The 13582-nt window shown below is 35.4% G+C and overlaps 3 protein-coding genes across 3 annotated transcripts; all 3 read right to left on the bottom strand.

The window, feature by feature from the left end:
- Window positions 1-108: 108 nt before the first annotated feature.
- On the bottom strand, window positions 109-3643 carry LOC105168533 (kinase-interacting family protein). Its single transcript, XM_011088659.3, has 3 exons — window positions 3344-3643; window positions 2504-2664; window positions 109-1262 (listed from the first exon to the last, which is right to left on the bottom strand). The coding sequence occupies exons 2-3, from the start codon at window positions 2640-2642 to the stop codon at window positions 259-261; spliced, it is 1143 nt and encodes a 380-aa protein (XP_011086961.1). The 5' UTR covers window positions 2643-2664; window positions 3344-3643; the 3' UTR covers window positions 109-258.
- Window positions 3644-6111: 2468 nt separating this feature from the next.
- LOC105168531 (dehydrogenase/reductase SDR family member FEY) lies at window positions 6112-9815 on the bottom strand. The gene is made up of 8 exons (XM_011088657.3): window positions 9362-9815; window positions 8814-8934; window positions 8437-8554; window positions 7989-8125; window positions 7414-7515; window positions 6907-6999; window positions 6738-6810; window positions 6112-6520 (listed from the first exon to the last, which is right to left on the bottom strand). The coding sequence occupies exons 1-8, from the start codon at window positions 9622-9624 to the stop codon at window positions 6246-6248; spliced, it is 1182 nt and encodes a 393-aa protein (XP_011086959.1). The 5' UTR covers window positions 9625-9815; the 3' UTR covers window positions 6112-6245.
- A 1853-nt stretch (window positions 9816-11668) lies between these two features.
- LOC105168696 (uncharacterized) lies at window positions 11669-12815 on the bottom strand. The gene has a single exon (XM_011088827.2). The coding sequence runs from the start codon at window positions 12658-12660 to the stop codon at window positions 11827-11829; it is 834 nt and encodes a 277-aa protein (XP_011087129.1). The 5' UTR covers window positions 12661-12815; the 3' UTR covers window positions 11669-11826.
- Window positions 12816-13582: the final 767 nt, after the last annotated feature.

Here is a 13582-nt window from a genome sequence, read left to right as displayed (position 1 = left end):
TAGTATTGTCCATACAATAACTGATCCCATCAGTGGTTGGAGTAGCTTCTATGTTCCAACCAAAACATATGGAATCAAATTGCAGTAATAGCAACCTGTATGGATTAGTTAAGGCCAGTAAGGATGTGACTTCATTTCTGCATGTATTAATATCAGATTTCGAGCAGATATTGCTAATATTACATATTTTGATATAAATCAGCAAATACTATGATTGTTTTCATCTTCAAATTGTTTGGATAGGGTCTTTTCCCCCCCTCAGGATCTAGCAGGATTGGAGTGAGGGCCACAGAGGAACACATCCAACTTCTTGACCTTATCCCACAACTTAGAAACCCTTCTACCTTCTTCAATCCCACTATTTGCATTCTGATCACCAACCCTTTTCACATTGAAGCTAAAGCATTTACGCAGACTGGCAGCGCCACCTCCTGGTTCAAAGCAGTCTTCCAAATTCACCTCTTCTCCACCTTTACTCTTCCTCACCTTAGACTTGTTCTTCTCTTCTTGTTTCACAAGTTGCTCATAATACTCCTTGTTCCTCTTCTCCAAGCTGTAAATCTGTCCCTGAAGATCCTGAATTTTCCTACTCAGCATGCAAACCCTGTGATCCTCCCTTGTCTTCAGCACACACCTCGCAAGTTCAGCAGCCTTCCTCTTCAAGAACAACGATTCAGATGCCAGCCCTTTGTTCTCCTCCACCAATGCTGTCACTCTGTACCCCAAAGTCGCATTGTCATTCAGCAGAATCAACCTCTCTGACTCCAGCACATCCAGCAAGTTCTTTTGCAGCTCCATTTTCCTTGATGACTCACCCCACCGCTTCTCCACCACAGTAAGCTCATTCAAAATAATATCATACTCTACCGTCTTCATAACCAACTCTGCAATGACCATATCAGGATCCATCTCTTTAGCTTGCAAGGAAGCTGGAGTCGGGGGCTGGAAAGACAGTGAACTCTCAGCATCAGAGTCAATAACTTCACCAGTGTCTCCTTCATCAAGCTGACTGGTTTCATCGAAGTTCAAGATTGGAATTGGGGAACAGCATCTGCTGTAGCTGGGATTTTGGTGCTGGTTGCTCTTGGCAAGTGCCTGGCAGTAACGGTCTGCCAAAGAGAGGTAACCGTTATACAAATCATGGAGTAATCCCAGCAGCTGAGGGCGCTCGTGGTAGTAAGAATTGGCCCTTGCAGCAAAACTGTCACCACTGTGTTCTTTAGGTATCTTCCTCGTCAGCATCTTCATCCTCTCATCCATATCTGTTAAAACCCGATCCCAATTGCATCAAATGAAGATTTTGGCCTTTTCTTGTAAGGAAGCAATTTGAACTTTCAAATTTAGAGACTAAATTTGAAATAGCTAACGCCACAATGAATGGTCCCATATACCCACACCCAATGACATGTCAAAACTTAGTTGGTCCCATGTGAGGAAGAAAAGACTTCCATTTTGAAATTCAAAACTTGATGTGGACCTAACCTAATGCAGTACAAATTTGATTCTTTGCATATCCACTTTACTTAATGGGTGTGAAGGAACACAAGTTACTCCCCTCTCTTGTTGTTTATCAATGATTTTGATTCTTGGTACAGTTCCTGACTAGGACAAGGCTATAGTTCAAGTTTGAAATATTGTATCAAGTTGTTCAAGGCCTGTGCAATCAGACAAGGCCAAGATTTTGTATTTTTGAATTCAAAGGAGCATCTGACATAAGAATGGGCAGGAGCACATATGGGAATTGGGGTGAGAGCATAAATCCACTCATGATCAGAATTGCAAGAGATCTCCAAATCAGAATAAAATCAAATTCCATCTGCAACACGGCAGCAGCAGTTAAAGCTATTTGCCCAAAGGGTTTAAATTTTGAACACAAGAAAAGGGTCCTGATGGGTGGGGGGTGGGGAGTGGGGTGATTGGTAAAATATGGCAAAATGTGAGAAAGATGGTAAAATCTGCAGCTTTGTGAAGGAACCTTTCTGGGCCTCATTTTTATAGGGTGGAAAGTGACCTCTCACGCTGTTGTTTCACTCAAAGCCAAAGAGAGGGAAGCAGAAAAGTAGTTGCATAGGAACAGTCATGGCCCCCACTCACCTATCAACGTTCAAAAAACCTCATCGGTTTATACACTTGGTCAGGAATTAGGATGTAGTTATTCTTGCAAACGTTTCTCATTCATGTAATGAAACTACTTTAAATGCTTTTCCCATTGTTTTGAAAATTTGAACATCATCCCAAAACGGGTTTTTACCACTTAAATTAGCCAATGTATTAACTCAGAAATGCTTCTACCATGACCAAACCAATATTCTTGCCAAACTCATACAATTATTGTTTCCAAAAGTCACTCACTTACTAATGTCCAGCTCAATATTATCTATAATCAAAATTCAAATTATTAAGTTCCAAGAACACCAAATTTTAGTGATTATTCAAAACCCAGAACAGCAAACACAGTAAGAATTAAAGAAACACACAATATAAATGCACCATGCTTTATTACCAGCAATGGCGCAGAGAAGCCATGATGGTTTCTTGTAGCTTCTTCTCCGACGTGATTGATGGTTTGACGCTGCCACATCCACCGACTCAACAGCCGCGGCCGCCTCTCCACCACCAGTTTTCTCAGCCTTTGCCACCATTCTTGGCAGACAATTAAAGACCCTACACCATTAAAGTCCACAGGTGTCGTGAACAAGCACATCTACCTACTAATTATTGCATGAGTTCAAATTTGTTCCTTGTATTCAAACAACATCAGGCACATGTATAATAATCCAAACACAGTGCATTTACTGTTGCTGTATTTTTTCAATAAAAGGCAGACAATGCTATGAACAAGTACCATTCCAAAGGGACCAAATAGAAAAATAATGGTAACATCCATATCTCATGTAATAATTACACAAACACACACACACACATTATTTAAGTGAAAACTACCAAAAAATTACAAAAAAATTCAGAAAAAGAAGAAAGACCAGAGCAAGAATCAGCTTCCCACTGTACATAACACTAAGTACATCAGTTCTTGATTTTTTTCTTTCCATTTCTAAGCAAAGGTTCTGTTTACAAGACTGAAAAAACTGTTCCATGGGAAAAAATAAACAGAGGGTGCTGAATGTGTATCTGAGGGAGTCCTGATGGGAGGCGGGGGAGGGGGGGGGGGGGTTAGAGCAGAAAACTAAAGAGAAAAACAGAAACAAACAAAGAGAGTTGAAGATAGAAATGAAAAGAATGGGAGGGAAGGAATGAAAGCTCAAGAACTCATTCAAAAAAGGGATGATCTCAGCATCAAGACATCAGTAGTAGATGAAATAAAACAAAGATAACATCTTCATACCTGATCTTGTTTGGGGTGGCAAAATTCAAGAAACCCTTTTCAGTTGAGTCCCAGAAACACACACAGATACACGGAATGAGGTGTGTGATAGAGAGGGAGTGAAGGAGAAGGGTGGAGTTAGAGTAGCTAGCAGTACAAGGGAGAAGGCCCCTGGTAGGGAGAGGTGGTCTGATAAAAGAAGAAAAAAAACCCCGCTAAGAATGATTTGAGTGATAGCCAATGAATGGATGACACGTTTCCATCATGGCCGTACAAGATTTAATGATGCAGTAGACCTTGGGAATGGGAAATGGAAGGAAGAAAGTTGTACTGTACTACCTTTTTTGGGTCCTCTCCACCCCCTCATTTTCTCATCAACACATAAATACACCAAATTCCCTCTCAAAAAAGAATCAATTATGGTTAGGCTTATCAATGAATACCTTATTATTCTATTCATATTTAAAAAATAATATTCATATCTTATTTAATGGGTAAAAAAGCCATACCCTATTTTAAATTCATTAAAATTAAATGAATGAATATCGATAGGATCTAATGCCCTAAAATACTAATAGATATGGATAATAGCGTAATATCCTAAAATACCCATAAATACTGATATAGTCTAAGCCCAAAAATGTTCATTTATTCATTAATTTAAAATTATTGCATTCATAATTTTTTAGTAATTAATCGACTAAATTTATTTATTATTTAAAAAAAATCAAATAGTATAAAATCATTTCATTACTTATTCAAATTTTGACCAAATATGCTAGAGCTCTTCATGTTGATTCCGTAATTGCTCAAAATTAATTTTAGGATCAAATTAAGCAAACTTGACTTGATATTTAGAAAATTAAAAAAATACAAATTAACTTAGTTTAGTTATATTTGACTAATACATGGAACAAACAATTTGTTTGAACTCAAATTATTAAAAATTCATCAAATCAAATTTGAATGCAAATGCAAATTGAAATGATACTTAAGAGATCTAAATGAAAGTTAGATATATTATACTTAATTTCATTTACTTTTACCAACTCTTACATCTTTATTTTATTTTGAACTTTTCTAGACTTTATAATAAATTAATATTATTGGTCCATTATTTGGATAAGTTTAAGATTCTTATCTAAAAATTAATTAATATCGGTCAGTCATTTGGATAAAATCAAGTTTATTATTTAAAATTTTCAATTTGCACCTTTTGAAGTTTAAGTAATTAGTTTTAATTTATTGACCGACGGGTCATCAAAATCTAGTACTTAGTTAATTTAGTAACATACATTGTTTGACTTGAATGTAAATTTAAAATTTGAGAACTTTTAGTCTTTTAAACATATTGTAAAAAGAAAAGAAAAACAAATGAGTTTCAAATGGGTAAGACCCAAGCTCTACCAAATTCTTTTCGATATAATATGTGTAAGACCTTATGAGTATTTTATAGGGTAGGGTACAAAAAAATGTCATGGGTATTTATTGGGTTTGGGTCCGGGTAGGGCGATACCCATTCATTGTCAGGCCTAATTAAGAGGGTTTGAGTTTATAACGAATAATTATAATTACAATCTCAATCTATGATTTATTTATACAAATTACTCTTATTGGGGGAATGTGTGTGTAATTCTTCAAAAAGTAAAAATAATTTGTATAAATTAAATTGATGTTTTTTGTAGGTATAAGCCTAATTTTTCTAAAGATAAAAGTGAATTGTGTATATAGATAATAGATTAGGGGTGTAGATATAATTATCCCAATTTAAAAACGTATTATGGTTAAAGTTGAGAAAATATTTTTATCCATATTAGTTTAAAACCTGTAAGAAAAGGTCAAAAAAAAAGAAAAGGGTAAAGTTCCAAGTCCTTTGAATTTTAAATTTATCTATAAAAGTAAATAGCAGTTGAAACATAAACATAATTGGAGACATCATTTCTTCAAAGAAACCCCCACATTATTACATGACATGGTTTATTTGGCAAAAAGGTATAATTAGTCATCATAGTAATATTAATTAAGACTTGTGAGTTGTAATAGAAATGTAAAAGAAATCAGTTTCCTCTGACTATGGATATAACTTCAAGGGCACAACAAATAACCTCTCTATATTTAAAAGTATAGATAAAAATATCTTTTTATTTTCTTAAATTTAGATCATGTGTTCCTCTTGGTCAATTGTACCTAACATCGTTAATTATGATCGTTATATTTTATATTTTAATGATTGTTGGATATCTTTTTAGTATGTAAAAGTCGTAAGATTTAATCAATTTATTTCAATTGTTAAATTTTGAATTTACAAAAGATTAAGAGCATAGATTTACAAATTTTAAATTCATATTATATGTTTAATATATAAATTATTCAAAATAAAAGTATTATTTATATGATTATTTGGATTTTGAAAGTATTAGTCGTTATGTATTATATATAAGTATAAATAGATTATATATATTTTTTTATATATGCAATATACAAAATATATTAAAAGGAGAGGTTTGAGTCCAAACCAGAAAGATTTGGGACTCGCTTAAGACTCTAAAATTTGGCTGAATCGGAATGAATTGAGGTGAGTGTTTTGGATGGACGCGAACCCATTAACATCCTTATTTCTGGATTGAACCCTTTTTGAAGTCAAACAATTCCAAGCTTCTCTCTCCTTGTCAAACTTGCCATTCAGTTCAGACAATTAAGTTAAACGGAATATTTGATTTTAAGGTGAAAATTCTCACACGACTCAACGAATTACAGCCAGTAAGACAGTAATCAAGATCCCCAGACCATTGTGGAAAGAGAAGGCTAGATTGCAACATGCAGCAAGATACATTTCCTGATTGTTTTTTGGCTGGGTGTCAATTGCAGCCCACCTATGATGGATGATTTGTGGTAATAACATGACAAGAAAAACTAATAATGTTCACTGAGAATGATGCGACTCGGAGGACCCGTATTTGCATTTAACTTCGCCCCCTTCAATAAGCCTCTCTACTGCATCTGAGGGAAGGCCGACAAGCTCTAGTGTCTTCTCCCACACTCTGTAAGCCGTTTCAACATTGTGTGCTTCCTCGGAAGGATTTGCAGGGCGACAATCATGATTAAGGAAAGCACATACAGGCCAATCTTCAGCTTTCAGTGACTCACAGTAATCCACAAGTTGGGGATCAGTGGCTGCGAAAAGTGTACTTCTAGAGCCTGCAATAGCCCAGAAAATGTAATAAGCTGCTTCACTAATTACATAAGATTCAGCAGAGTATAGCTTTGTTGTTTCTCATGCTGTTTATTACACTGAGAAGACTTCCACATTAATATGGAGCAAAGAAAATTTGCGTCATGGTATTGTTCATACTCCATGGATTACAAATAAAATGGAGCCACTAGATAACAAGAAAAGAAAAATCAGGGGATTTACCTTCTTCAGGGCTGAAAATAAAATATGGAATTAAATGGTAAGCAGCTTGAACAATCTTTGGAAGATCTCTAGCCTGCATTTACAATCTCAAGAAAATTATGTTCCGGTTAAATTTTGGCCGATGAGCACCACACTGGTCAAAACCCTTGTAAACATATCAGAAACTTACAACATTGGTGTGGACTATTCCAGGAGAAACACAAACAACATTTATGCCTGCTTCAGTTGGCAGTCTCTTATTAAGAACACTGCTGAACATGATCTGCAATTCCCATGCATTAGCAAGGAGAAAAAGAAAAAAGAAGGAGCGCGTCTTCATGGAAAGCATGCCAGCAATTCAAACAATTTAGCTTATTAACAACCACATCATCTGTCCCTTACCCTGGAAACAGCATTGTGACAATCAATACCACTATGGAAGAATTTTAAACAACAGCATCAAAGAGTTCTCCCCACTATTTAGAGCATAACCTTAAAAGACATTTGAGGTCTATGACAGGCAAGGCGACACACACACACACACACACACACACACACACACACACACACTAAATGACCTCAATTTACCAATTGGGAAATTTGACTAAGTTGGCAGTCCAGATGAAAAATAAGAACCATGAATTTTACTGAAAGCTCAAGTGATACTGCCAAGATAAAGGCAAGCCTTTTGATGCACCTGTGCCAGTTTACTGTTTGAATATCCCACCATACTTGTAAATTTCCTTTTCCCGGATGTAACATTCATATCTTCTGGATCAACAAATCCTAAGTTATGCATCTGCACAAATACAAAAATGAATCAATTAGTCCAAGCTTAAAAGCAGATGAGAAGATAATCAATATCAATCACACAATATCTCAGCTATTTGACATTTATTTTGGTTTCAAACCATTAAAAAAAAGGACTTCTATTTAGGTTCTAATAGAATTGTTCCAACAATACAGATCACATTACAGGAGGTCCAATCAGACTATATGGAGTCCTAAATACAATACATAGTAAAATAATTATTTTTGACATTAATAGTCGGGCACAGTCTTTGAGAACCAAATGTGATATAATGCCTACATATTTCTCTCAATTAGAATTAGCTATCTGTAAAGTACATTCACATCATAACTGTTTCTCTCCACCAGTATTAAACTTGATCTCCATGCAAATTAACAATAATCCCCCTTGGAATCGAGAAAAGAACGACAGTCATGACATTGAAGTACATGAACAACGCATACACTCCCTGTGAAACTTACAATAGAATTCACATTAACAATTCGGCTTGGAGAGCTTCTAATAAGGGAGGGCAAAAGCAATATTGAAAGCAGTGCTGGAGCTAGATGGTTCACTTGCATGTGCTCTTCATAGCCGTCCTTCGAAAATTTCTGTGGTTCTGAAAAGAATGAAACCAGTGTAAGTCCAACTAGGATTTAAAAGGGTTAACTCATGTCCTTTGCTCCGAAGTAATAGAAAGCATTGACATTGAGAAATAACTAAGCAATCAATCAAAGTTTGGAGATATTCATAACCTGAGAGAGAGAAACATATATACACACAAATTACTAGGACCAAAAATAAACTAGAGACAGCAGTGAGTAATAGTCAGCAATTTTACATACTGTACCTGAAGTGGGTTCCATTGTTGCGGACCTTAAAGTCAAAATTAAAAGTAGTATTGATTGAGTAGTTTATTCACATACAAACCTCCAATGGAAAATATCCCAGCATTATTGATGAGAGCATGAAGTGGTCCCAAACGTGCATTCCAAGCTTCAGCAAATCTCACAACAGAATCCAGAGAGAGAAGATCAAGCTCCATAACCTTCAATGATGTAGATGTTAAATTTCCTTCAACTCACTAGTATTAAAGCAAATAAGGTAAAAACATAGATGTAAGTTTACACAGCATGATCTTGGAATTACAAGAATAGACAGGCGATGAAGATAAGAAACTTATATGTTTCCAATACAGGATTTTATAAGCACAGTTCACACCAGATAAGGAAAGATTAGGAGTTTCCAATGTGCTCTGTGATTCACTTTATTTTTTCAACCATGAGCTCAATCTGTTCATGAAGTACCTCGATATTAAGAGGAAGACCTCTTCCAGACCAATCTTCCTGCCACTTCTTTATCAGGTCATTAGCCGCCTTTGGGTTTCTAACTGCCATCACAACATGTCCCCCTGCTTCAGCCAATTGCCTGTTCAATAACAAAACTAGAAAGGAATTTAGAAAACCAAACAGCAGAACAACTTCCAAAAGTCATTTTTAATAAATACGCAAGAAACCAATGTGAACGATGTAGCCTCATTAATGCCTAAAGCTGACTATTCACTCGCAACTACACTTCATGGTCAACCTACCATTATAGGAGTAAAGCACACACACTGATCAAAGGAAATATTTGACTCTAAACATCTCGAAAATAACTACACTCCTACAAAAATTCTTAATCAGTAACTCCACTAAGTCACTAAATTTAGCAGCTTCGGTTTCAGAAACCGCATCTTAAGATCACAAATGAAAACAAAACCTCCTCACGGTTCCATTAACACGACAAACACAAATCCATTCAACAACCCACTAAATAACGGAGCTAAAAACGAAAAAGTGAGAAATGAAAAGACCTGGCAATTTCTTTGCCGATGCCGGAGGTAGAGCCAGTAACGATGAAAGTGAGGTCGTTAATGGGAGGAAGAGGCATTGGATTCTGCAAATTGCTAGCAACGATCCTCTGGAAGAGCATCTCGTAAGCAAGATAGAACCAGCCCATGAACCACTCAATCCAACCCAATCCATCCTTCTTCACCTTATGCTTTGCTACATCGTCAGAGGATTTTCCATTTGCCTTTTCCTTTCCCTTCTCCGGTGAAGACGAAGAGGATGCCATTACTCTCACTCTCACTATCACACTCTCTCTCTAGAGATTCAAATCTAGGGAGTGGGAGGTGGCTGAGGTGTACGTGAGCTTTTTAGAACCCTTGGATTGGATGTGATTCGCTCGTAGCCGTTGCAGGTTTGTTGAGGCTGGAAGATTCCGGTTGTCTTTGTTCCGTTTACCTTTTTTTAAAAGCAGAATCGTGTTCTCGTGTTCCTCTTTCTTTCTTTATATCAAGATGATAATGATGATGAGGAATCACGATTTTGAATGGGACCATAACAACGGAATGGGCCTCTTTCAGTGCTATTGGGCCTTCCACCACTACTTAGCCCAACTTTGATTATGAGCCACCCCCACAATAAACACATAAATGTTTGTATTATTGGAATGAAAATAATCAACTCTACCACACAATAATTAATTAAAATCATTTACCTATTTTCTTTTTATGCACACACAAACTTCTTGTAAAATTTTTGAGCCCAAATCGTTGAACTATTCCCCGAGACAATAATCATCTACACATAGCTATTAAACTACAAGAGAATATTTTTTTCTTTTATACAAATTGGACGTGAAAATCTCAAATATATCCTTTAATTTACCACCAATTCTAAGTAAATTAAGGTCTATAAGGGTCAACTTATACTAAATTTTCCTATTAATGAATAACTAAATTCGACATTTTCATCTAATTTTCTATATATTAATTTATTTGCAATATATTTGCATTTAAACGTCATAATTTATGATTTGTTTATAAAAATCAATCTTGTTTTTGGTATAATAATAAAAATCATCCATGATAATTAAAAAATAAGGGGTAATACTAATTTCTTTAATAATGTTGAGGTTTATTAAGAATATACGTGTAATTCGCATAAAAATAAAAATAGATTCGTGTATGTATCTTCATGTATGTATCGTGCACACAAAGATTTTTCTAAAATCATACATAGACAAGTCTGTCAAATAAAGAGATAGTGGTATCAAAAAACTGTCTAATCAATCAATCAATCGTAACATGATTCATCTATAGCATAGACAAATTAAGAGAAAGAGTGAACAAAAGCAAGAAGTCATCTCTTCAACACTCACTAAGTAACAAACTTTTTAATGCTCAAGACTATCATAGTGTGTTTGGATCTGTAGTTTGAGCGTTTTGTTTCGTGTTTTGGAGATAAAGAGAGAAAAATAGATATAAATAAGTGTGTGTTGAAAATAGATAATATGTTTGGATTTGTATTTTAAGGTAATTTAAAATATTTTAAAATAAGTAGTGTAGCTTTGATGTTGGGATTTGAGAGACAAAAATCATTATTCATTGTCAAATCATATTTTTTTATATATAAATATTATATGTTTAATGTTGTATTTTTTTTAGACAAAAAATCACTGTTTATTATCAAATCATGTCTTTTTTATATTATAGATATAAGTGTATATATATATATATTATATACAGAAAGTTGAAAAATAAAAAAACACACAGATAAGGTGTAAAAACACAAAAATAAATATTGAATGTGTTTATCTTGTTTGCAATAATTTTTGTTTTTGTGCTGAAAATAAAAAGTTCAAGTTGGAGTTTTCGGAACAAACAATTTAATATTTACAATTTTATTGATAAATTATAAAAATTGAAAAAGATTTATTTATAATTTTTAGCTTAAATCAATTTAATTTAGATGGCTTAGAAGCAAAAGTTAATCTCATTTTAACTTATTTTCAACAGTAAACTGATAAATGTTAGTTTGAGCATTGGTAAACACTCGTAGATATTTCTACAAGAAATTAAAGTAAGTGGGTTCCCTGATTTAGGGAGGCAGAAGCCAGCACCGATGCCTTTTCTTTTGAAATGAACTCCAATGCCCCGTGGTTTGACTATCAATATTCTTGGACTGGGTGTGAGTTATCAAAATCAAACATTCCAACATTAAACAATACTCTCTCACCACTTTCAAACACTTGGTATAATTATATCAGCAAGATTCCATGCCAGAGATTGTCATCATCATCATGGTATTCATGATATATTGAACGATTTTCGAAATATCACAATCATCAATCACATTATTAACCTTCATCCGAACAAAACAGGGCAGAAGGAGAAAGGCCATGTAACTTATAACAACTGCAATAATCATTGGACTAGAGAGGTTCAGGCCATGTAATATGCTTAGCTACACATACTTGTTCTAATTGCTGGAACTAGACTCCTCTCTTCAACATATCTAAGAACCTCTGCTCAGATTCTTGCCTCTGTAGCCTCATCTCATTGTTGAATTTCTTGATGAAGGCTTCCACTTGCTTGTTGAATTCGTCTAGGCCGACCGACGGATCCCTCCTCAGCCCGCCTCTGCGTGTGATCGACATGACCGAATCAGCAAACGTCTCCGATTTCCTCAGCTCCTTCCGAGCAGTGGTGGGCTTCAGCAATTCCTCCGAAAATTTAAGGCTTTCCACTGCAGCAGCACTCTGTCTGTGTGGTGGCGTGCGCACATTCCATGTCTCGCTCTTTTTCAAATGTTTCCTTTCAGGCCTTTGCTTTCCTCCCCCGGTTATGGCCTTCCATGTCGCCTCTATCGTGTCATCTGCCTCGTCTTGGCCCTGATCATTACTACTCACTTCCATTTCCAATGACATCCCCTTCTCCAGTGTTGCCGGTTCCGCATCTGCCTCTGCCGGTGGTTGTGGAATTGGGATGTTATCATCATCATCAAGACTAACCTTAACATCATCATAATCATGGATATCGATTTCTTGTTGCGGGTGGAGAGTGGAGGAGGCTGCAATCAAGGCCACCATGGAGTTGATGATGATGCAAATGTAGAGAGGAGAAGACAAGAAACATCTAATGGAATTCCAAAAACCAACTAGGTTAGACAAAACAAGCTGACATGAGTAAGTCTGAACTGCCCCTTTCAGCATTAGCAGAGTGGAAACGAGGCCGGCTGATAGAAGCACCAGCTCCAAGGCCTTGATCGCAGTTTGCACAACTCTGCTCTTGTTCTGTGCCAAACTCTCTACAAACAAAAAGGCCATGTATACAGGGAAAACTACCGTATATTGAACCAAAGACTGCCCTTTTGAAGGGTAGATGTGTAAAGACAACAAGGTAGGAGAAGATGCACAAAATGGCCTTATATATATACATACTAAAGTAACAACAACATTAAACTACTACTGAATTATTCCATCTTTGATCAAATCCTGACCCTTCCTCACTCTCAACTTTGCTTGATGGATAAGATGTAGTGTACTAAGTGTTTAATCATCAACATATTGAAGCAGTGGTCAGTTGGTGTGGGTAAGACCAAACAAGCTTCGGCTTGCATTTCAATTGATGAATTTGAAATTATGGATTTCAAATCCTTAAAAACGCATATTTTGGACTTGTTTGTCTAATTTTTAAATTTAAAGGACTTCAAATTCTTCTATTATGATTTCAGAGTATGATTTGTTAAATGCTGATAGATTTCAACTTCTTTTCTTACGGAGGTATTTCACATCCTTTTTTCTCTTAAATTGATCGATTCAAAAGTAACCTCAATATTTTTAGCGATGCATGCTTTTTAGACAATGCAGTTCCTCTTAAACTTCATCTGATCTTTGAATTGAAAACTTTGTTTAATTTTTTTATTGTTTAAATCTCTCTATTTTTCACTGAATAATGATAAGAAAATATTACATATTCACGAGTACTCTCCTATTTATTATTATAGCTGAAAATAAATATAGTGGGGGGAATAATGATGGAGCTGGTGCAATATTCTCATAAACCCTTCTACTATACCAAAAAAATAAAAAAATAAACGCTAATATATAGATGGTCCATCACAAGAAATGCAAAAAGAAATATAAAAAGAAAAAGAAAATGGGATAAAATTGAAATTTGAGAGTGGAGATTAAAAAAAATGAAGAGGGAGACGGCCATAATTGTTGCTAAGTTGTCAAAAGGGTCCCT

The sequence above is a fragment of the Sesamum indicum genome, linkage group LG8 (genome assembly GCF_026168435.1).
Source record: "Sesamum indicum cultivar Baizhima isolate 11 linkage group LG8, ASM2616843v1, whole genome shotgun sequence".
Taxonomy (NCBI): domain Eukaryota; kingdom Viridiplantae; phylum Streptophyta; class Magnoliopsida; order Lamiales; family Pedaliaceae; genus Sesamum; species Sesamum indicum.
The sequence above is the reverse complement of the archived record's forward strand: the minus strand, read 5'-3'. Positions and strand labels throughout refer to the sequence as shown.